Source organism: Parambassis ranga, chromosome 24, assembly GCF_900634625.1.
Source record: "Parambassis ranga chromosome 24, fParRan2.1, whole genome shotgun sequence".
NCBI classification, from domain to species: Eukaryota; Metazoa; Chordata; class Actinopteri; family Ambassidae; genus Parambassis; species Parambassis ranga.
The window spans coordinates 15,386,129-15,409,521 of record NC_041043.1 but is presented as its reverse complement, the minus strand read 5'-3'; the positions used below and the strand labels follow the sequence as shown (position 1 = coordinate 15,409,521).

The 23,393-nt window shown below is 44.5% G+C and overlaps 1 protein-coding gene across 1 annotated transcript; it reads right to left on the bottom strand.

The window, feature by feature from the left end:
* Nucleotides 1–629: 629 nt before the first annotated feature.
* Nucleotides 630–22,649, bottom strand: gtf3c2 (general transcription factor IIIC, polypeptide 2, beta). Its single transcript, XM_028397415.1, has 20 exons — nucleotides 22,367–22,649; nucleotides 21,734–21,816; nucleotides 20,321–20,909; nucleotides 20,096–20,217; nucleotides 18,940–19,148; nucleotides 18,778–18,863; nucleotides 18,542–18,619; nucleotides 17,041–17,142; nucleotides 16,671–16,898; nucleotides 16,441–16,552; nucleotides 16,240–16,357; nucleotides 9,973–10,004; nucleotides 9,754–9,883; nucleotides 9,267–9,411; nucleotides 6,222–6,383; nucleotides 5,384–5,462; nucleotides 5,050–5,178; nucleotides 4,697–4,963; nucleotides 3,254–3,361; nucleotides 630–1,736 (listed from the first exon to the last, which is right to left on the bottom strand). The coding sequence occupies exons 2-20, from the start codon at nucleotides 21,756–21,758 to the stop codon at nucleotides 1,539–1,541; spliced, it is 2,919 nt and encodes a 972-aa protein (XP_028253216.1). The 5' UTR covers nucleotides 21,759–21,816; nucleotides 22,367–22,649; the 3' UTR covers nucleotides 630–1,538.
* Nucleotides 22,650–23,393: the final 744 nt, after the last annotated feature.

Here is a 23,393-nt window from a genome sequence, read left to right as displayed (position 1 = left end):
GTTCAACTGCCAATCAGAATAATGTAGCCAGACCATGTGGAGGATTAGTCAAAAAAAAAAATCTGTAAAATTCTATATTTTCACCATTTTTTAAGGAGATCCTGTATATTTACATACATTCTTCCTTTTCTGAAATCAAACAAAACGAGGATCTACTGTACTGTACGTGGACCCGGTTAAAACAAAGTGAATGTACTGATGACATGTTACTGTACTCGTGTGGATAAACATGCAGCCGCCCTGTCCAGGCTGTTTCACTTCATTCCAGTTTGTTCACAATGGAAGTGTAATGTCTGAGAATGCTCTGTTGTCGTGCTGTTTGTGACTGTGTGACTGTTGTAAATATGTCAAATATTGTGTATTTTCTGTGTATGATTTTGTGTATACATGTGTAAATACATTTATCTTCCTATTTGTAAGTGTTCCGGTGATATTGCATAAATCCACTTGTGGAACATCTGTGATGTTTGATATTTTGTTTCTTTAAATGTGTGGCAGTCTGGATTAAAATATCATAATTTTGGCCAAAATAAAAAAAAAATGATTTTATTAAAAAACAGATTATAAGCAAAATTTTAAAAACAGCAACAAAAGAGTAGGAAATGTACATTTACACGCTTTTATTATTAAACTATAAAGGAAAATAAGAGACATTTCCCTGTATAAAAATAAATTAGTTTGTGTTATGACAGCCAAGTGAACCTTCCGGAAAACAACAGCAAAATCTTTTATTTTCATTTTATTATAAACATTACTAATTCAAGTATTTCCCCTCATTTGTAGCCTGAGTTTTTTGTGACAATAAAGAAAAAAAAAACAGACACCGAGCAGCCTGCGGGCCGTTTTTCCATCAGCATAAGTCGCATCTTCACTCTCTCTCTAATCGACAAAAAACAACCATAAACCGTCTACATCCAGGGTGGATGCACACCCTTTGGAGTGATACGATTGCTGGGTGTAGTTTGGTAGAAAATAGTTCCTACCTGAAAGAGCTTATAAGAAAGCCGGGCAGTTTTCCGGAGCACTCAGGCTCATATAACTGCTGCCTCACAACCCATGTGTGCCTTAGACATACAGGCCACAGAGGAACGGTCCATGTAAAGATGCACACTGACCCTAAACACTTTAGCGTGCAGTTCAATTAATACAGAACCTTAAAACTAAATCTAGAAACAAAGCAAGCATGGCGCTGTGAGCTCCTCTGAGCACAGGCTACCTGACCCCATGACAGAAACAAACCGAAACTGCGATGGAATAACTGGCTGAGAACAACTAGGGAAGCAATACAAATCAGTCAAGGCACTTCACTGCCAGCTGCTGCTTTACTATCAAAATAAACTGTTTCCATCATCGCCTGAAAGGGAATGAGCAAAAAACAAATGTGACGTCACGCAGAGTTGAGTTCAGCAGATCAGAGGAGGAGCATGTTGATCAGAGTCTGCAGAGAGGTTGATGGACTGACCTCTAACCTGAGCGCTGTTTGCTTTCTTTAGAATGAAAGTTTCCTGTGTTCTCTGTGACGTGTAGTCCACCTCCTGCTATAGTGGCTCTGTGTGGACGGCCTCCGCCTCCTGGTCTGGTGATGAGTACAGTGAGGTGAACTGGGCCTGGTTGTTGCTGATCATCTTCTTGACGTGGGAGCTCGTCAGACTTCTCAAACAGAGGAGTCGGACCAAACCCGACTGGCCTCCAGACGCCAGCCAGAGATGGCAGCTCATGTTGGGGTTAAAACGGACCTGAGGAGAGGAAGAAGGCGCTTTAAGACGCTTTTTAACTGAGCATCGTTTTAAAGCTGCAGGGTACGTATGGAACGTTTGTCTCCCCCTAATGGTGGTGAGAGAAATTACACAAATACGTTTACACACCAATTACATTTACTCTACCAAAACATAGTTTATTGTGCTAGAACTGTGGAAATGTCTTGTTTAAAACATGAGCTCCTGCCCGCTCCTGAAGCCTTGGGTCCCAACAAAACCGGACCTGATTCGATTTATAAGATCTATAGGCATGATTGATAAGAGCTAGGGTATCAGAGTTATAAAATGTAAAACGATTTGATACAAATCATAGAATAAAGCTTTTATTATTTACACGGCCTGATGTCCTGATCAACCACAGCTACTGTGTCCTCACCGTCCTCCGTGTCCGCTCGGTCACTTTGGCTACAACAGCCTACTCCCTGTGAGTCGGGACCATAGACCAGACGGGACCCGGTACCTTTATGCATGACCTCCTGCTCTCACCCAAAAGCAGTGTTAATCCCGCCAGGTCTCTAATCTGCAGCTTTCCTTATATCAAAAGTGCCACACTGCTGCTTAAATTACTGTCTTCCTGTTGCAAAGTTGGACATTTTAATATGGATGCCTATAATTAACTCACTTTTGGAGCCTGCCCCCAAAGGCGGCGGGTGGAACTGCAGTTTTTATAGTTTGTCATGTACTTCATTTGTTCACTTGGCCCTAGGATAATGGCTACAAAGGCTGTGGGGACAATTAGCACCATCATACCAAACAGGTCACACTAAAGACCTGTTCACACTGCTGAAAAAAACCCACTAACATCTGGCTTTTGTCCTCAGGCAGAACTTCCATCTGTCTCCATTCACACAGACCTTTCCTTCAGCACTAAATGATGTATCCACGCAGCAGTCTTGCTGGATGACTTTCATAAACCAGCAATACTTTTATTCAGAAGTTCATTTTCTTCCCTCCTCTGAATGACTCAGCTCTCAGTGAATCAATACCACCGCCTCTTCCTTCCTGTCTTCACAGAAGCTCATCTATCCCACTCTTCATCACTATAAATCCTCCTGATGTGTGTCTTCTTTTATTTTTCCCCTCGCGTCACCCCTCTTCCTCGTCCTCGTCCATCTATCCCCTTCAGACAAAGAGCCAGTCGAACAGCCGGTAGCGTTTTTTTTTGTTTGTGAGATTGTCGTGTGAAGTGCACGTCCATCATTCCATCCTAGAGGGCACAGCGGCACCCTCCTCTTAGAATTAAACACATCAAATCCTCAAATGTCTGCTCTTCATCCCCTCCTCCCCCCTCTCCTCTCTTTGCTCCTTCCACTGAGGGTGACATTTTTCTCATTTTACACATCATTACATTCAGATCATCTTTATAGCTGCCCATCAGAGGAGGAGACAGAGGAGGAAGAGGCTCCTCTTACACACCTCACCTCTGTTTGCTTTCTCATTCTTATCTCTGCTCTGATTCACTGTGTGAGTGTGTGGGTGTGTTTTGTGTTAAATACCTTATGTAGCGCACACAAAGGCATGTCGTCCAGGTTCGTTTTGGTCTTCACTTCTGTTTCTTTCATGCGTTTCCACACAGGTCGCTTCTCGCTTCCTGCAAAGGTCCGCTGGAAGTCAGAGGGGATGATTATTAAATGTGTCAAATATTACAGGTAAATGTACAGTAAGAATCAGAACACCGCAGTTTCCATACTGAGGCAGAGAACTGTTTTGTCTGGATAAACAGTCCTTTCCCACTGTCCCTGAAAGCACCACAAGGCATCTACAAAGGCCTTCTTTAAAGTTAATGTGGAGAACAGCATGAATACGACAACGTATTAGGGCCATTGTAAGAAAAAAAAGTACTGACCGGGAAGAGGAGGGGGGCTAATATTCTGAGATTCGCAAATTTGCGAGAAAAACGGTGTTCTCTTCTTCACAGCGTTGTCACAAGTACAACTTGATGAGCTTTTCCACGGCGACCGTGACAGCAAGCAGCGTCTCTCCAGATTTGCGACTTTTAGCCAAATGTCAGATAATATCTGAGGTTTCCCCGCAAATTTTTTTTTTTCTAGCAAATTTGCGACTTTAATCTCAGAATATTTAGCCCCCCCCTCTTCCGGGTCAGTATTTTTTTTTTTTCTTACAATGGCCCTAATATGCCGTCGTAGGCATGAAACACTGATGAGCAGAGTGAAGAAACTGCAAAAAGTTAACCCTTTCCACCCCACAGCCCCCAATTTTCGGGGGCTTTTCCGTGACAATAAAAGCCATAAAACTACCTGTACCTGTAAAAACCATGTAAAAAAATCATCATATTGCATATCAATCAAATTAAAGAGGAGAAACTCTGCTACAAGCACATGTAACTCATATTTACACACATCAAACATAACTTCAACACCATGCAAATGAATTATCAATCATCAAAATAAAACTCTCATATCAAAGTCGACCCAGTTGCCACATTGTTATTGTTAGCTCCCTGATAGGAGGGCGGCCATCTTGAAAATTCTGTGTACATAGGTTGGACTGTTGGTCTGTAATTTTGTTTCCCTTATTTAGAATGAAATGAAACTTGGCAGAGATAATGTCCACAAGCTTAGCTGCAGCTTTATATAACTTGGGTGCTTCCGCTGCATCATTTGTAAGAAGATATTCATTGTAAATGTGTGAATTTTCAACAGACGAGAAAAAAAATTGTTCATTTTTGCTTTGTGCCATCTTAATTTACAAAGAGCCAGAGGCATACAAACTAATACTTACACATCTGAGCAAATCTCCCAGGTGTTCCCTTTATTATGACACCAAAGGTATTCAAATACACCTTGTGGTTGCTGAGATGTACTCTATTTATTTTGGGCATGGGGGTGGAAGGGGTTTAAACATCAACGCAACAGATACAGCAGAAGCATTTGTTTTTAAAGAAGATGATTAATAATTATAAATGCCTGATGACGTACCAGATCATTGTCTGTGTGGTGGAGGCAGAACTTCCTCACAGCCTCTTTGTATTTCTGGAAGCGCAGCGGAGGATATTTGTCTTTTGTGACTCTTCCCTCATTACTGTTCTCATTTCCTCTCTCAGGGGCAGCATCCGGTTCTCCCTCCTGCTCTTCAACAACATTCCCCCCCTCATCCTCCTCTTCCTCCTCCTCCTCCACTTCTCCCATCCCTTGATTTTCTTCTCCTTCAGCGTCACGAGCTACCTGAGATGTGAAGAAGATGGGCTGAAGGGGGAAAAGGGGAAGTCAGTCAAACTATGATGTCAGATTGGATCAGAGAAGAGGAACACAGATGTGAAGGATGGACTTACAAAGCGTCTCTCTATGGTGCGTTTGAGGTAGGGATGAGTCGTGTTTATCTGAGGCAACACGGACAGAATCACCTCCCCGAAGCTGTCGGCTGTCACCACGCTGTTTAGCCACTCAGTGTAAGACAGCGACTGCAACAACACACAGACACGACCAATTAGAAGAGAGACTCCAAGTCACGTGATGTTTTGACTGAAAACTTTTTTGTGAGTGCGACTAGATGTATTTCATTCCTGCCAAATAAACTTTTGCTCCAAATGGAACCAGTCTGACTCCACAGTGGACTCAGGGGGCGCCACTGACTGAAGGACGGCAGATTACAGCAGTCACACTCACCCACACAGTGCCAATACGAGGAATCGCCAAGAGGGAGCGCATGCTGTGGTCGAAGTAATGGACTCCCTGTGAACCTTTCCTGAATGAGAGAACCGAAACACATGAAATGTCTATTTTTAGTAGTATTTTGCGCTTGAATAGAAGTTACACTTACAGGCTCTGCCTGTCTGAACCTCAGGTGTAATGGAAAAGCATTTCTATATAGTGAATATGCTGAACTCCAGCCGCTACACAAGTTTGAAATATGCTACTGAGAACCTGCAGGAAGCTACGGAGCCTCTCTGATGACATGGTAAAAAAAATAAAATAAATTGTGGCCACGAATTATGTATAATGTGCGCACGAAATACTAATTCGCGACACGATGGACAGGGAGAGGGACGCTCATTGTACCTGCTTGGTACTCCCTGAGCCCCGTCAATAACAATACTAATTTGTGGCCACCAATTAGTATTTCGTGAGCACGTTATACATATTTCGTGGCCACGATTTATTTATTTTTTTCCCCATGTCATCAAAGGGGCTCCGCAGGAAGCTCCAGAATGCTCCAAAAAGGGCACTTAAAACTGACCATACTATACACACCACTCAGGTCTGGTTGGAACTTGGGCTGTTAACCCATAACCTGGAGCCTGAACTTCTAAAAACCTTGTAGGGTCTTGTTACATGTATCTTGCTTTATAAAATATGACCAAAATATGCATCATGTTGTTTGTTTTTGACCTGCAGCGCAAAAAAACAAGTCAAATAAAACTAATTCATCACAAATCATGACTGAAAAACTTTTTGTTAATAAACAACAACAAATAATTTATGGTATATTTTAAGACTTTCTTACGGTACGTAGCAGTTCTCTTGGGCCAGAAGGAGCCCGGGTGCATCCAAAGGCCAACAGACTTCATTGGTCAGATAGCGTTTGTGAACTATGATGGGATCAAAGGGTCTCCTCAGGTCCCATGTTTTCACGAAGCGGTCTTCACCTGCTGTCACCAACAAATGTCTGAGAGAAGAAGGTCGAGAGAGAGAGAGAGAGTTCATCATTTTTCCCTGTAAAACCATAAAAGAAATGAAGACAGGATCAATGCAACCAGAGAAACAGAGGAAACTGCTCAGGTGATGAGAAAGTCGAGGTAGGAAACACAGAGCAGGAACAGAGAGGTGCAGTTTTATCTCTTCAACACGGCCGTGTAATTAAAAATCAGTGATCCAGACAGGATGTGAGTCTCTCTGCTGCCAGCTGAGAGCCTCCTCTCTCTCTCTCTCTCTCTGTCTCTTTTGGGGATTAATCTCAATCTCTTATTCACCTTTAGCTCAACTTCGGATCTGCCTTTATAGAAAATCAGCACAGAGTTATTCATCAAATTAGTCTCAGAGATGGACCGCGCTGCAGCGCCGTTAATGGCAGCATTAATTACCCAAAGACATATTTTTACAGTGTGTGAGCCTCAAGAACGCACAATGAATACAAAGAGGCCTGGAAGAGGCCAGGAGAGCCGTGTGAAGCTTCCCGGCACCGGGCGGGGACCGCTGGGCCTGTGGCTGTCTGCAGGTTCTTTTGGATGACAAACATCTGACAGGTTTCTGGATACAAACTTCACGATCCACCAAAGAAACAGGACGAAACAGACTCACAGACGGAGCACAGAGTGACGGCCACACAGCCGCCTCCTCCAGCTCATCCTAGGGGCGGAGACGGAGAAGTCCTGAAAAACAGTTTTTTCCAGCAGTTCTGCCAGAACTTTCTATGTATATGAAGGCACAGAGGCCTCTGTGAGGGCTGTCACATCATGGGACACTAATGGCCACATTAATCATGTTTCAGGTGGCTTGTCAGATTATGCTGATTCACTCTGATTTTGGAGACTGACAATAGATTTTGAATAAAAAGCCTCAGTTGGGCTGAGGATATAGCTTTCTTTCCCCTCTTTATGCTGACTTGCAGTGGACGTGAGAGAATCCTTGTCGATGACACAGGTGATGATGAGCACATACATCAGCCGAGTGACGGAGCAGAGAAGAAGAATTTGAAACAGAGGAAATGAGGTGGAATCCTGAGCTACAGCCAGGATCTGGTCAGTGTTCACCTAACATGGAGGCAGCGTCCAGAGTATTAACATCAGGAAAGTAAAAGCAGTTCGTCCACTTTTATACCTGTGCTTTGGTTCATTTTGACATCAATACAACCTAAATCTCTCACGGTGTCAAGTGTTTGACTGACCTCAGACCAGCGGCATAGGTGCTTTGTGAGGTGAAACTACATTATGTTAACATTTTCCAAAGGGTTATCAATCAGTAATGCATGTGTGTGTGCTCTGTGTGAAAAGTCCACATGCAGTGGACCGTTAACACTATTCAGATCAGACAAAGCAGGACTCTGTGTGCAGCCTCTGAATGATCACAAGGTGGGGATCTATAAACACTGTTCCACATCTCTGTTTTACTCTACTTCTTCAAGTTGAATTGAGAAGAGGAGTTTTTCCAGACAGCAGCCACTGGATGCAGCTTCATATTCAGCTGCACTGTTTCATCCTGATGCACTTTTTGTTAAATTAGTGTAACTTCTCTTTACAATCCGATAGCAACCAATTAGTTCGGCAGTTTCTCATTAAAACGAAGAATATGAATCATCTGTGGAAGCTATAAAACACTAAAAACATCAGCCAATCCTCCGGGTGGACCCTGTGCGGAGTATTGGCTGGTTGTCACTCTCTTCCTGCTCTGTGCGCACCAGAGAGGTACGTGCATGATGGCCGAAGCCACAGACCGCAGCTCGTCTTCAGGTGATGCGCGTCCATGTGATTGGGAGGCGTGGCTTTGGGGTGAGCTCCGAGAGAAAGGGGCGTGTGAAAATCTCCTACCCTACCTTTAAAATCTAAGGGCCAAAGCTCCTCCATCATCCTGTGATTTCATCGTCGCCCCCCTAAGAGGGTCCTGAACCCCAGGTTAGATAAACTAATCATTGTGGTAATATTCATAAAAGAGCTGGACTATGGAGTTCCACAAGGCTCAATTATGGGACATCTGCATAACCCCCATAAACCACCATTTTACCAAAAAAATGACTTTGGACTGTTTCTTATTGTACTTGTAAAGGAGCCATTATATATCCCTTTGATTACTTTAGGCATATTACTTGATAAATAAAGGGGGGGGGTACTTCCTAAATAAAATATAAACCCAGCTCCTTTTCTCTTTCTGTCCCCCCTCTGAATGTTTCAAACCAGATTAATATTCCTGGCAGGAAGGCGGAGCTTTAGTCATGCAGGGAAGATCACAGTAAAGGCCATGTGAGCGGAGAGAGGCTGCAGCCTGAAGGTCAGTGCATGCAGACTAGCAGAGAGGTAAGTGGTGATAAGGACATGGCTGCACGCCCTGTACGCCTTGTACCCTACATTCTGAAGTAGTGCCCGCCTACACCGGAGAAAAGGCTCGTCGGCCAAACTTCAGAGCGACTTTGTGCGTTGAGAATTTACCGCGCAGTCTTTAGCTCCAAGTACCAGAACAGCCTTCAGCCAAAGTTTTCACCCAGCTCTTGTGCCCCCCCCCCCCTTTTAACTCTATTAATAGTCAATTATAATAAAAGTATCAATAGATTGATGTTGTCGTGTGACATTACTCTCATATGCACACACACTATCCATCAACCCAAATTCTATCATGTGCTGACAAGCAGAGTCCCTCCGAGACAAATGGACGTCCAGATCCTTTAGGACACCATATTTTACCCGGAGACTGATTACAGCTTGAAGAGGCTAAATGAGTCCGTCTTGAATGTGTTTGGCACGAAGTCATCCTCTGTCACACATTCACAGATGGTGATGAACGTCCTGTGAATGCAGCGTCAGCACACAGGCGAGGACGAGCAATAAAAGATGCAACCTACCTGGAGGCCGGACAGAAGGCCAGGGTGCGGACGGCGTGGTCATGAGCCAGGAAGCATCGATAAGGCAGCAGGCTCAGCAACCTGTCGGACTCTCGCACTCGCAACAGAGCAGATTTTGATGAGAGATCCCACAGACCTACAACACCTGGAGAGAAGGCAGGGAAGCACAGAGGACACTCACAAACGGATAATAAGCCTCGTTTCAAATCATTTTTAGGCCCTGGTTACATTTTTAAGACGCATTTTTTTTTGTCCTGCACCTCATAATTGAACAAAATAGAAGCTCCACATTTCAACAAAATGATTTTTACATCCTTTTAGTGCACACACTTTATTTTGAGATACATTTTTACTTCATTCATTTCAAAACTCCCCTGCGAAGGTTAAAGAAACGGTTAAAGATGCGCGGGGATGGAGACGGATCGCTTGTTTGTTCTTTCACACAGCGATCCAGTTCATCATCAACACAAAAAAAATCAATTCATACCATCATAGAATCCAATAGCCATTATGTTGTGTGGTTTTTCAGGCAGCCAATCCATAGACAGCACGAGTCCACTCATCTCATGGTGAGGAGCTTTGAAGCTGCCCAGCTTCAGCGTCACCACTCCTCGAGCCTGCACACAACAGGAGCGAGTAAAGACAATGTAAAGAGCAGGGTGGACAGGAGGTAACTACAGAGGACGGAGACTCAGAGACTTCTTACCTGGTATATCGGTGGATTTTCACCGTCTTGTCCTGTGGAGAGACACATAAAGAGGTGACTCGGGGACACTAAGTACATAGAAAGTCTTTGTTATAGATCACACAATACAAAAATCTGTTTTATGTCAAATTAATAGATTAGTTATGGTCCTCATTAGGAGCAGACTGAGCACCAGCTCGGCTCTGCACTGACAGCCCTGTCTCAGTCTGAGCTGCACCTTGTCAGTGTCACATATAATTACTCATTACCATGCTAATGTGCAAAAACTGGCTCAAATTCAAATTATCTGGGGACAAATTATATATCACAAGGACAAGCCACGAGCTGCAGGTCTTTGCCTGGGTTAAAGAATGTTAAAGTGTTCTTGTGTGCACACTCCTTGCTGCTACTGCCACTAGCTAACATGGTCATTTTCTGATTTTTTTTAACCCCTTTAACCCCTGTGAAAAGGGTCTGGACTCTGCATTGTCGATTGTTGTTGATACGAGTCTGGCGGTCGCTCCGCCTACGTCACATGCTTCATTTCTCTGATTGATCTAAATCCATCCAGATGCAGTGTATTGGTGGGAAAAGTATTCTAAAAGTGGGATCTTCATGTCTTGAAGCGCGACGTGTTTATGGGAATCCGCCCAGATGTTGTTAGTGAACGACGTGTTGACCGGACCAATGAACAGACTGACACTACCAAGTGTAGCGCAGCTTTGAAAAATGACTGCATGTTAGGCACCGCTTTGGCTGTAATTGTGCCGTACCTGCCTCGACAATCATGGCTGCGTTTAATAGACGTAGAATCCAATAACAAAAGAGGCTGTCAGCCTGTTCCGGGTCATTACTTCTTTCTCTTTCTGCAGTTCACATTACTGAGAGTTCAGATCAATAGTGTCCTCTTCACTCATCCACTCTCTCCATCACCTCAGCTCTGCCTCAGAAAAACACACACCAGTACTTTTATATAAACCTCCTTAAGCTGTAAATCAAGCTCTCGGTCAAAGACCTGCGATGAACCCTTAGAACATAGGTTCTCAATGTGCGGCCCGCGGGCCACCATGGTGCCCGCAGAAAAATTTATGGTGGCCAGCAAATGAATTATATGAATTTGTGTTATGATATGAATTTTAAATGACCTAAAATGTCCGGAACTCAGCGCGGTAGTAAATTGTTTCACGGGGGACGATTCTGCTCACGCATGGAGCAGAGCACAGGTGTTAGTGGAGTTGTTGGTGAGAATGGACAGGGGACGTTCTGAAGCAGGAATGTCTGTAAAACTCTTCACACGGCTCTCAGCGCACATCGCGGTCACACACACACAGGTTTTGGAGACTTTTGGAGACGCTGCTACTGTTTGGTATTTCACGGCTTTGCCCGTTTTCCCACATATCTCCGCTTCATACATGTTCTCCTGAACTGCTGCCTCTGCCGGATCTTGTTCTTATTTCTGCCACCTCAGGAGCACGAACAGATTTCTCTGTCCTCCTGTAGTATTTCAGGCTTCTGTCACGTCACTCCGCCTCCTTCATCTAGTCTGCGTTCACTCGAAGCCACGAGTGAAGTTGAGTGTAATTTACCCCCCCCCAAATTATTTGTAATTATTTTTAAAACAATAAAAATGATCGTTCTTTAATCGTAATTGAGGGAAAAGCCTCAAGTACTCACGATACTACTGGATATTAAATAATAACGTTTTTGTACAATTCTCATGACCTGGAATAGGGTAACTCTAGGGTAATTCTTCTCACAATCAATGCAGTTAACACTTCATCACTTCATGCATGAGGGGGAAAAACCTGTAAAATACCAGAAACCGTTATAATAATATAAAAATACCATGAATATCCAGCTCTAATCCCCGGGGATTTTTTGTGCATAACAATGTTTCTCAGGTTTAGCCCCATATGTGTTTATTGCACATTACTGGATACAGACCAATAAACTGTAGAGACGCAACTGGGTCATTAAAATGATTAGGCTACACGTGTAATTATTTTTTCTTTTTTCATTTTTGTCTATTGGCGGCCCTCAGTCCAGTGTCGGGTTCATAAATTGGCCCTCAGCTATCAAAGCTTTGAGAACCCCTGCCTTAGAAGCTGTCAGTGAGGACACGTCGTCCAACATGGAAAAACACACACTGTGCTGTGTGGTCAAAATATACGGGAATGCTAGCATACTAGCCAGCTATGCTCAGAAGGTGCTGTCGTGTAACACCACTGTTCCACAAGACGCTCTAATGAGTTCATGAAGAATCTAGTCTCTCGTCTGTGAAGCTGTCCATTGAAGTTAGCATGCTAACCAGTTCACCCATAGCTGGTTGGTAATATGCTGCTACTACAACTCAATTTCCCCATGGGGATTAATAAAGTTAATCTTAATCTTAATCTTAATACAACAATGTACTTCAAGAAAATCCAGAGAGTCCATTGACGTTAGCATGCTTCGGCATGCGACCACCTCCATGCCCGGCGCCAAAACCGTGTGTGTGTGTGCGGTTCACCCACGTCTCGAACCCGGGACCTCCTCTGCCCAAAACGCTGATCATCCCGCTACGCCACAAGAGAATCATCCCCGATGACGTCACTAAACGGGTCATCAAGTACTAAATTAGTTGTCGAGGCATTTTGCCCTCGAATATTACTCGAGTACTCGAGTAATCGTTGCAGCCCTAAGACAAACATACGTGTTCCACAAACGGAAAACAAACAAACGCAACAATCTCTGCGCACAATCAACAGTGACCCCTTCTGGTGTTTCCCACAATTCCCTAAAGCTCTAAAAACACCGATCAAAGAGGCAAAGGATTAAAAAAAAAACAAAAAACAGCATAACTTGGCCTCCATGTGACCGCCCCCCCTCCCTCCCTTCAGCTCTTCCTCCTTCCCCACCCAATCCCAACAAAGTCCTTGATGATTGACAGAGTGAGGATACAAGCAGTGTCAGCTACTAGACCTAAAATTCATAGCTTCCAACACTAACAACTGGCTCGGTGATGCATCTTCTTTGTCATTTCAATTATAGATCCTTGTCTGATGGAGAACGCTGCTGTAAATTATGTGAGCTCACCGCGTCGTCTCACATTCTCCTGTTTGTCCCCCCTGTGCTCCCACGCTTCATCTCTACACCTCCAGCCACCCCCACCCCCACCTCCACCCCCACCCCCTACCAGACATCCTCCAATCCTGGAGCCTCCGCTTCTCATTCACCTGATCATTCATTCTGGCGACTGGATGGACAAAAGACTGATAATAATTATCAAACAGAGGTGGGGAAAAGATCAGGGCACACACACACAGACCCCTTAACCCCCTCCAAGCCAATTTCACCTTTAACCCTTTCACTTCATGTGAATAACACTGAGACATATCCAGCTATGGTCACACAGGACCGACACCGGCTCATTGATCATCAATCCCACACCTCTCTACAGCCACTATTAAAATATATCAAATTTAAATATTGAGTTTTAATAAGGAACTCAGACCTCAGGTCCAAGTGTCCCTCAGCAGTGTGTGTGTGTGTGTTTTGGTGCAATTATCTCCAAACGTGAGTGCTCTGCTCGTTCTATCCACTCATGATGACCCTATGGTTGGAAGCAGGGGGCTGATGGGAGTTTTGGACCCAATGATCCATGGTTACAAAATAAAATGGAAAGCAGAGGTCATGAAGCAAAATAAGAAAAAGAAAAAAAACAATCATAGAAATGTCAGTTTTATACGGCACTTTATGTTCAAGTGCACCCGCTGGAAATTTTTCTAAATTGTAAAACCAAGCTGTGTAAAACACGCACAGCGCAGCCTGCAGTGTATTTGATTTAAATATGAACACAGCCGACTGTGCATGAGCTCCGCGGCTGAGTAAATCCAGAGGGAAGGCAGCCATCGCAGGTGTGATGCATACAATTAATAATGGACATAAATAAATATTAAGTTAACGTAGGAGAATTGATTGTTTATGTCTACCAGTGGACTGTGAGAGGAATACAAAATCAGGTTCAACAACATTATTTACACCCAAACATGTTGTTAAAATCCTCCAAACACACATGAGCTGGTGTCACGTCGAGCTACAGAGAAGCTACAACCCACCAGACGAGGCATGTATGTATGAACGTAGGCATTTATTTCTAAGGCGTGTGCTGTGTTTGATCAGATTAGCCTGTACTGCTGGGCATACACAGACAGATAAACACACACACAGGTCTGTGTGTGTGATGGATGTGCCAGATAAGCTGGCCATTAATCTCATTCATACAGTCTTCTATCGGCAGAGGCCCAGAGGCGGCTGACGCAGTGATCTGAATAGACTGGACCACAGGCTCCATCATCCATAATGTCAGCATGTACTCACGCTCCTGGAGAGCGCGCTGTGACGCGGGTTTTCTCACATTAACCACGGCCATTGTTAAAGCTGCATGCAGCAGTTTTATGGACTCACACACACACACACACACACGGGAGAGGAGTGAGGGTTCAGAGGAGGTCCGGTTAATGAGGTCTGATGTGATGGATAAGGAGCCGTTTGATTGATTACATACTTAATGTTGAGTTCATCAGGCTGTGTATAAGCACCTGTAAAACCCGGCTAATGAGGCCAGTGCTTAAACAGCTACTTCAATAACAACAAACTACCGAACTTGTTTTTGCTTTTACAGCAAAATCGTCTGCTCCTCTTCTAACACAGCAAGCAGCAAGTGGACAGTAAATATTAACTATTATTCACTATGTTTTGTGTGTGTGTACCCCGTGTCTTCTTTTCTGTTTTTGCCGTGTTTCTGTGGTAACGTTACAGCGCCACTCATAGGCCTGGCATACGTACTACAGCCTTTTCAGTGGTGTGGACGCACACATTCACTGAAATGATGCAGACAGACTGCAGATACAATTGTGGATCATTAGCTTGTGCAGAGTGATAAAATGGTTTTTTTGGTTTTTTTTCTTACTAGAAACACTTGTTGCTGATGTTTCTGGAAACATTACTGCTCCAACCAATGACTGGGCCCTTTGCTGAAATGCTGCAGTCTCTGCTCCTCTCCTTGTGAAACTGGTAACATTGGTCATGTGAACCTGACTTCCTGTTATGTCTATTTAAGTACAGTGCCAAACAAATAAGCTTAACTCCCTAACTCTAAACATTCATACCTTGAGGTTAAACCAAGCGGCAACCTTCGGGGCTCAAACTTGAAGCCTATGTGGAAGTGTCAAAATTTGTAATTCACGTCACAACCACTGGGGGCTGGCTCCAAAAGCGAGTAATTTCCCATAGACTCCCATGTTAAAATGGCCGACCTCACAGCAGAAAAGAACATGTTTACAGCCTGGTACAAAAAAAACACTCTGGTCTCAGATGATAGGTTCTCTTCTAGTGTCAATTGTAGGGGGGTGAATTTTTTTACAACTCACTCGTTTCATTGTATTCGGACTTAAAATTACGCATAATTATGGGCGTTGCCGCTTGAGTGACAGACGTATCACAGTGCGAGTTTCCTGCTTCCACGATCGCCCGCCCCCCTAAACCCCGCTCGTGCTCCCCCGCTTTGTCCATATTTGGAGTTTTGGCGGACGTGGCGCTGCCAACATGGCGGCGGTCATCACATCCCGGAACCTCCCACCGAGCCTCAAAACGGCTCTTCAGAAACAAACGGGTGACGTCACGGAAGCTCTGTCCATAGTTTTTACTGTCAATGGGTTAAACCTGGTGAGGACCAGGAGCTGTTCGGTCTAGAACCTCCACATATTCTTGGGGGAGCCACTGAGCCACTTTATGTTACATAGTCACATCAGTGTGTGTAAAAGTAAAAGAGTTATGAATTGCAGCGAAACATTGAAATGTGCCATGCTGTGCTGTTCTCCATGGCGTGTGACAAAACCTCAGAATATTCATGAAACAGCATCTCCAACTTTTCAAGACTTCTAGAACCAATACAGTGGCATTTACTGTGACCAGCAGATGGCGCTATAACCATATCAGATTGTTGGCACATTGGCAAAGGTCCATAGGGGCTGAGTTTTGGGGAAAGTTTGGTGATTTGTTTTAGTATTCACAGGCCTTCAAAGTCACAGTTCTTTTGGAAGAATAGTGATAATAGGTCCTTGGTACCAACACAGCCTTCACACTGTGTTTTTCATTTTTGCTGTAACCACCAAAAACACACTGCTTTACTGCAGTCTTCTGTCTTTAGAAAGCCAATGCTGCCCCCTGCTGATCACAATGTGGATGTGTGGATCTGGTCAGGTTAGTCCTGTGCATGGGTTAAAGGAACTATTTGTGCAGTCTTACCAGAGTTTGGAAGCTTCTTGTTGGCGTGCAGAGCCTCAGGGTGGGGCAGGCTGTAAATGGTGACCACGGCGTTTGAGGTGGCGACTGCCAGAAGACCCAGTCTGGGTAGGAAAGGAGCCTTCAGGGTGGAGAGGGTCAAAAGCATGAGTGTTTTCAGATTACATGGCAGCAACACATTCGTTTTAAAAAAAGATGCCCTACCTTTCTGACACAGCTGGGAAGCTCCCAGCCTCCTGCTGGACACCACTTCAGATGCCAGATGAAGCCGCTGTCCTGAGCCAAACCGTAGGCCAAGGAGGGCTGGGAGACTGGTCTGCAGAGACACAGGTGGAGAAACCAGAACCGTACATAAGAGGGTCATTGATCAATAACAATACAAAAAATAAAATATTTAAATAAAATAATTAGCCTTCTAATATCCTCATCACTACCTGCGGTCGTACTCCAGCTTGCCGATGTCCCACAGCTGAATGAGTCCAGGTCCTGTGCAAGTCTCGTTGGCGTAGTGTACGTCATCCATCCGCCGATGACAGGCCACAGCCACGTACTGTGTGGCGGGAGCTCCGTCAGGGGTGGGACACCACTCCAGGGCCCAGACCGGTCCGCCTGCAAACAGCCACGTGTCCCAGCGCTCCGTGTGAGGCGGCAGAGCCTGGAACCTGTCCGTTACATGAAGGGAAGGACAATGAAAACTACAAATCCCAAAGCAGCGACCCGCACTGAAGACATGAGCCAAAAACAACAACAGAACATCTGTTATGTAAAAGATTAACAGATTATTCAGAAAACGATCAGTCTCACCTGCTGAGTGTCTGCAGTGGCGTTTCCTCCTTCTTCAGGCCTTCTCTGAACACTTTGAAAGCGACTGAGTGACGCTCCTGAGGCAGGTATTTCTCCAAATCACTAAATCACAGAAACATAATTACTAATATTTTGGATAATTAATCATCCAAAAAATACAGCTCATGCTGCACAACTGCAGGCAGAATAGTTTCCTTCAGAAACGTGACTGCTGCAGCCTTTTTCTCAGCAGATAGCACTTTTTATTCTGACTCCAAAGGGCTGCTAGCACGTGATTTTAGTTATCTGTTTGAAAAGCGATGCTTTAAAATCAACTTATGGGGAACAAATATGCAGAGTGTATTTTTACATCGCATTTGTTTCTCATGTTTTATCTGGAGCTAATAGGACTGATGCATCTTCTCACCTTTACCTGCTGACATCTATTCTCTCCTTCACTTTTATAAGAACTTTAAAGGTAGAGTAGGAGATTTCATTCTGATGCACTTTTTGTTAAATTAGTGTAACTTCGCTTTACAATCCGATAGCAACCGATTAGTTCGGCAGTTTTGCTTTAAAGCGAAGAATATGAATCATCTGTGGAAGCTATAAAACACTAAAAACATCAGCCAATCCTCCGGGTGGACCCCGGATGTTGATGACCGCCGCCATGTTGACAGCGTCACGTCCGCCAAAACTCCAAATATGGACAAAGAGGGGGAGCACGAGCGGGGTTTAGGGGGGTGGGCGATCGTTGAAGCAGGAAACTCACGTTGTGATACGTCAACTGTCTGTCACTCAAGCGGCAACGCCCATAATTATGCGTAATTTTAAGTCAGAATACCATTGAAACGAGTGGGTTGTAAAAAAATTCACCCCCCCTACAATTGACACTAGAAGAGAACCTATCATCTGAGACCAGAGTGGTTTTTTGTACCAGGCTGTAAACATGTTTTTTTCTGCTGTGAAGTCGGCCATTTTAACATGGGAGTCTATGGGAAATTACTCGCTTTTGGAGCCAGCCCCCAGTGGTTGCGGCGTGAATTACAAGTTTTGACACTTCCACATGGGCTTCAAGTTTGAGCCCCGAAGGTTGCCGCTTGGTATAAACACGGAGGACATAACGGCTCCTCAAAGCCCAGGCCAACACACCGGGATCGCCCCCTGGTGGCTGGTTGCCGCACACTTCATTAACTCCACCTCCTCCATGTTTGTGGACGGCGCACAGACCCAACTTAAAACTGAAATTTTCACCACATGTGGTTTATGGCTTGTTAGTTAGCAGCTAAAGGAGCATCCATGCTATTGGTTAGATGTGGAAGTGGGTGGAGACTTTTTCCAACATGGCCGCCCCAGTAGGTGGGATATGTAGCCAATGGACACAGCAGCACTGTAGTAACATCTCTGGGGCAGATCATAGATCAAGAAAACCTTCATTTGTGTTAAATAAAATACTAAAATAATAATACTTCTTCAAAATATCTGGATTAACTCATTGAATGCTAACATTATAGAAACACACCTTTGTGGCACAGGTTCCCAGTCACTGCTGGAAGGGACCCACTCTGGAAACGCCCAGCTGCTGTAGTGCTCTTCGCGGCTGAAAACACACACACACAGACACACACGGCTAAAAAAAGCATGCAAGCTGGTCAACAGTGTGTGTTTACAATGTTGTTTTGCACTGCAGAGTTAGTGAAGCTGCAGGTTTTATCTGTGGTAGAACAGAGGAGGGCAGCAGTGAGACAAGCTACCTACAATTTTTTGGTGGTCTCAGTCGAGTCCCAGACGGTTTTCATGGCCGTCGCGCTGAGGCCGTTCTGGGATTTGCTGTGCGGAGGTGCCTGCAAGAGAAAAGGCGATATTATAAATAATTCCTCTGATGTCTAATCTCAATTCAAATATGAAAAGAATGCTAACATTGCTCTTGTTGTTGCGATAAATCCCAGGTGTTTTCACATAAGACCCGGTGTCTGAGTCCAGGTCCGACTCCTCTGCTTCATTATCATCATCATCTTCGTCATCATCTTCCTCCATCTCCACGGCCTCCTGTTCTTCAGCATCTGGCACGAAGTCTTCATCTTCAGCGGCATCGCTGTCGTGACGTTTCCTCTTTCGACCGCGACATCCTGCAGGGATATAAAGGTCACTTCCTGTCACATGTTCAGTCACATGTGGGCCAGTTAATCATTCATGGTTCTGAATGAACCATGCATCACGCACAGTGGTGGAGGAAGTACTGAGGCTTGGTACTTAAGTAAAAGAACATATACCCAGCAAAATATATACTCAAGTAAAAGTAGAAGTGCTACATCAACAATCCTACTTAAGTAAAAGTCTTAAGTACTTTTAAATGTACTTAAAGTATTAAAAGTAAAAGTACTCACACACTGAATATATATGATTGATTTCCATTGCAAAGGATCTGAACAGGTTAAAATAATCAAATTAAAATGGACCATGTGTAGTTAATGTCCATGTTCAGTCCAGAATTAGCTATGGACAGGTCTGTGTGTCATGAGGCAGGCTGTGGGCATCAAGTGAACAGAGAGGCTGCTGATAACAAACAGGCATTCAGCATGTTTACTGTGTCAGTGTTCCTGCTGTAGATTCATGTTATGATTCATGTTCATCAGACATTAATGGATTAGCAGACAGCAGCTAACTAGTTAGCTAACTGAGCCAGAGCACCGGCATCATGACTGAGGCTCATTATAGAAACACAGCTGGCAGCGTGACACCACCTCCATGCAGAGTCTGACCTCACATCAGTCCAGCACTGTGTTCATCACATGGAACAAGGAACTACAGACACTGTAGAAATGTAGTGGAGGAGAAAGTACAGGTAACAGCTGCAGCATGGAATGGAGTAAAAGTATAAAGTATGCACTATGCACTATTATTTTTACTTAAGTAAAGTATGAATACATAAAAATTACTTAAGTACAGTAACGAAGTACAAATACTTAGTTACTTTCCACCACTGATCACACATGATGCATTCAAGGACCGTGTGACATTTTACTTTTACAGAGTGCATTAAAAATCTACATCCAGATTCAGATTTCCTTTGCACCTTTGCCTCCTCTGGTCTTCTGTTCTGAGCCGGTGTTGTCACTGTTGGCTGGCTGGGAGTCTGCTTCATCACTGGGCCGATTGAGCACCTCTTTGGCCAGAATCTGGAGGTACTTCATTGCCCTGGAAGATTTTGTGTGCATTAATTTGAACAGAGAATGGACATACAGTCATTTAGGAACATTCCTACAGATAGAAGTGTATGTTTATGGAGCATCGGCCTTACGCTTTGGCAGCTCCTCTCCTGCAGCGGCCTCTTGGTGTGGTCTCCTCCTCCTCAGGCTCAGCTGGAGGTTTCTCTGACTCCTTCTCTTCTGTGACTGGTTCCACGTCTTTAACAGGCTGCCTCCTAACATACTTTCTCTTCGGCTTCGGTGTCCCATTTTCCTGCTGCACAGTATTTTCATCTACACCCTCAGCAGCTGGAGGGTCTCCACCTGAAGAACCAGTTTTTTTAGCAGGAGTCTTTTTTGACGGCGTTTTCTTGGCGCTTGATGTTTCTTCTCTTGGCTTTTCTGCTGCAGATTTTTCAGCCGACTCGGATGCGGTTTGTTCCGTTGCCTCTTGATCTTCATCTTCAGTGGCAGCCTTGGCCTTTCTACCCCTCTTGTTTTGAGAAGCTCCTCTTCCCCCTCCTCTTCCTCTTCCTCTTCCTCTTCCTCTTCCTCTTCCTGGGCTCCTTCTAGGTGATTTTTGTTTGTCCTCCGGCGTTATGTCTTCAGTGTCATAATCCAGATATCTGGAATGTTTCCGCCGTTGTCGTCCTCTCGAGCTGGGAGTCAAATCCAAACGAAGCTCTGGCGGCTTCTCCTGCCCTGAAAGGTAGGTGATTATTACTTCATACATTTACATTTATCTACATACAAAGACATTAAATGAAAGAGTTTCTTGAATGCAACTAAAGAACGCATTAGAATTCACTGTGACTTTTGACCTCTGACCACCACAATCAAATCAGTCATTCAAAGTGGGTGTTAGTACCGAATTTTAAGACATTATCTCAAGACCTTCTGAACATATGGTTAAAACATGTTTCCTGAGCTCACGGTGACCCTGACCTTCGACCCCTCGCCATCATATTTACCCTTCAATAATGTAGCTCGTGAAGAAGAGATCTACAGAAGAGATTGCGAATACAAGCGGCCGAAATGAGTTTCCTTCGAAGGGTGGCTGGGCGCTCCCTTAGAGATAAGGTGAGAAGCTCAGTCACCCGAGAGGAGCTCGGAGTAGAGCCGCTGCTCCTCCACATCGAGAGGAGTCAGCTGAGGTGGCTCAGGCATCTGGTTCGGATGCCTCCTGGACACCTCCCTGGGGAGGTGTTCCGGGCATGTCCCACTGGGAGGAGAACCCAGGGGAAGACCCAGGACACGGTGGAGAGACCATGTCTCTCGGCTGGCCTGGGAAGGCCTCGGGATTCCCCCGGAGGAGCTGGAGGAAGTGTCCGGTGAGAGGGAAGTCTGGGTGCCCCTGCTTAGACTGCTGCTGCCCCGGATAAGAAAATGGATGGATGGATAATGTAGCTGCTTGGTGTATGTCAGGACCTGGACCTGGTAAGCTTCTTCCGGCCAATGCTTGGTGATTTTATTTACACTTTATTTTACTGCACTTCAGTTCTTAATGTTACTCTATGTAAACAAACCTTGTCCAGAGTCAGCGGGCTCCATCAGCTCTGAGTTTCTGGTGCTGTCCTGTCAGGTGTCTCCTCATGTGTGGGGTCAGCTTCTGAGTCAAACACACAAACACAGCATCTGTAACACAACCACTCTAACACACACTGCAGTCATATTTCATCATCTCCGTACCTCAGAGTTTCCCCCACTGATTCACTGTAAATTAAATATCTCCTGTTGTTAAGTATTAATAAGGACTTTAAAAGAATAAACAGCGATAAAAGGAGTCACACTGCAGGCGTGTGGTACAGATATCCTCTGACAGTGACAAACCAAACCCCGTTCAATAATGTCTCATGTTTGACGCCGCTTCCTGTTACTAAGTGTACATGTGCAACACCAACACCGAAACTTTACGTCTTTAACAGTTAAGAGTTCTTCATCACTTCGGCATATGTGAACATTTAATATCACACAAAGCAGGAAGTTATTTAAATGATAAGTTCCCGTAACCTGTTTATGTTTGCAGGGAGCTACAAGCTGTTATGCTAACACACAATGCTAAAGCTAACCGGCTAAAGTAGGATTGGCGTGAAGCGCTACGTTATCTATAACGCTATTAATCGAACTCTGACCAACTAATGGTGCCGTTAAAAGCTCACCCAGTGTGCCACCACAGCTTCCTTCCCCCGGTGGCAAAGGCTGAACAACCTCGTACCGAACACGGGAGGCTAGACTCGGCCACCGGGATCGAATCCCAAACTCTGCTGCCCGGAACGATGCCGCGGAAGATCACCGGAGCGTCAGAGACACACCGGACATATTGATCCACCTGTTCTTCTTTTACGGATGGTGACTTACGAACGCGCCCCGTGTTGTTTCCACGGATCCAGGCTGCTAAATGTCCACATTCTGCTGACATCAGACCGCCATGTTACTGTACAAGCGTGGCGGAGCGCACCGCCCCCTATCAGCGGAACGGAGAATGACACAGACTGACAGCACAGCAATTAACTCATTATTATTACGGTGATAAAAAGGACCTGTCTCCAAAATCCCCACAGACAATCATGTAAAATGTCCAACATAACAGCAGGAAAGAGACACATTTTACCATCAAGTTCACAAATGACTCAATAAAGTTTTACAGTAAAGATAAAAGTAATGGTTTCTTTATATGTGTCTTCATCTCTGTTTTTCAATAAATTATTTTGTCACTTCTTCACTTCTTTGATAAATGCAGCAGCGGACGGTTTGTAAAGCCTGTTGTCCTCTGTAATTACACCACCAAACACTAGGTGGTGCTGTAGCTCCTGTGCCACTGCCTCTTTTTTTGTTTATACTTTGTACATTTCAGACAATTTGTACAGTTCAGGTGGCCAATGTGAATTATTTGTTGTCATACATCAAACACCCAATGCCATGAAGTGGCACCATGGGTCAGTTTAATTTAATCCAAACATTAGCAGTGCTGGAACACAGGTGCAGCTGAAGTGAATGGGCGGTTGTTCATTTCAACATGAACATCTTATGGGGATCGACTCACTTTTGGAGGCAGGCTCTAGTCGATCTGCAGTGTGTATGCTTCTGCACTTCTCCAGCAACTGGAAGACATCAAAAATATTTTCAGAAGTTTAGAGACAAGATAGATAGATTATCATTTCTGGCCAGAGGATTTAAAATCACTAG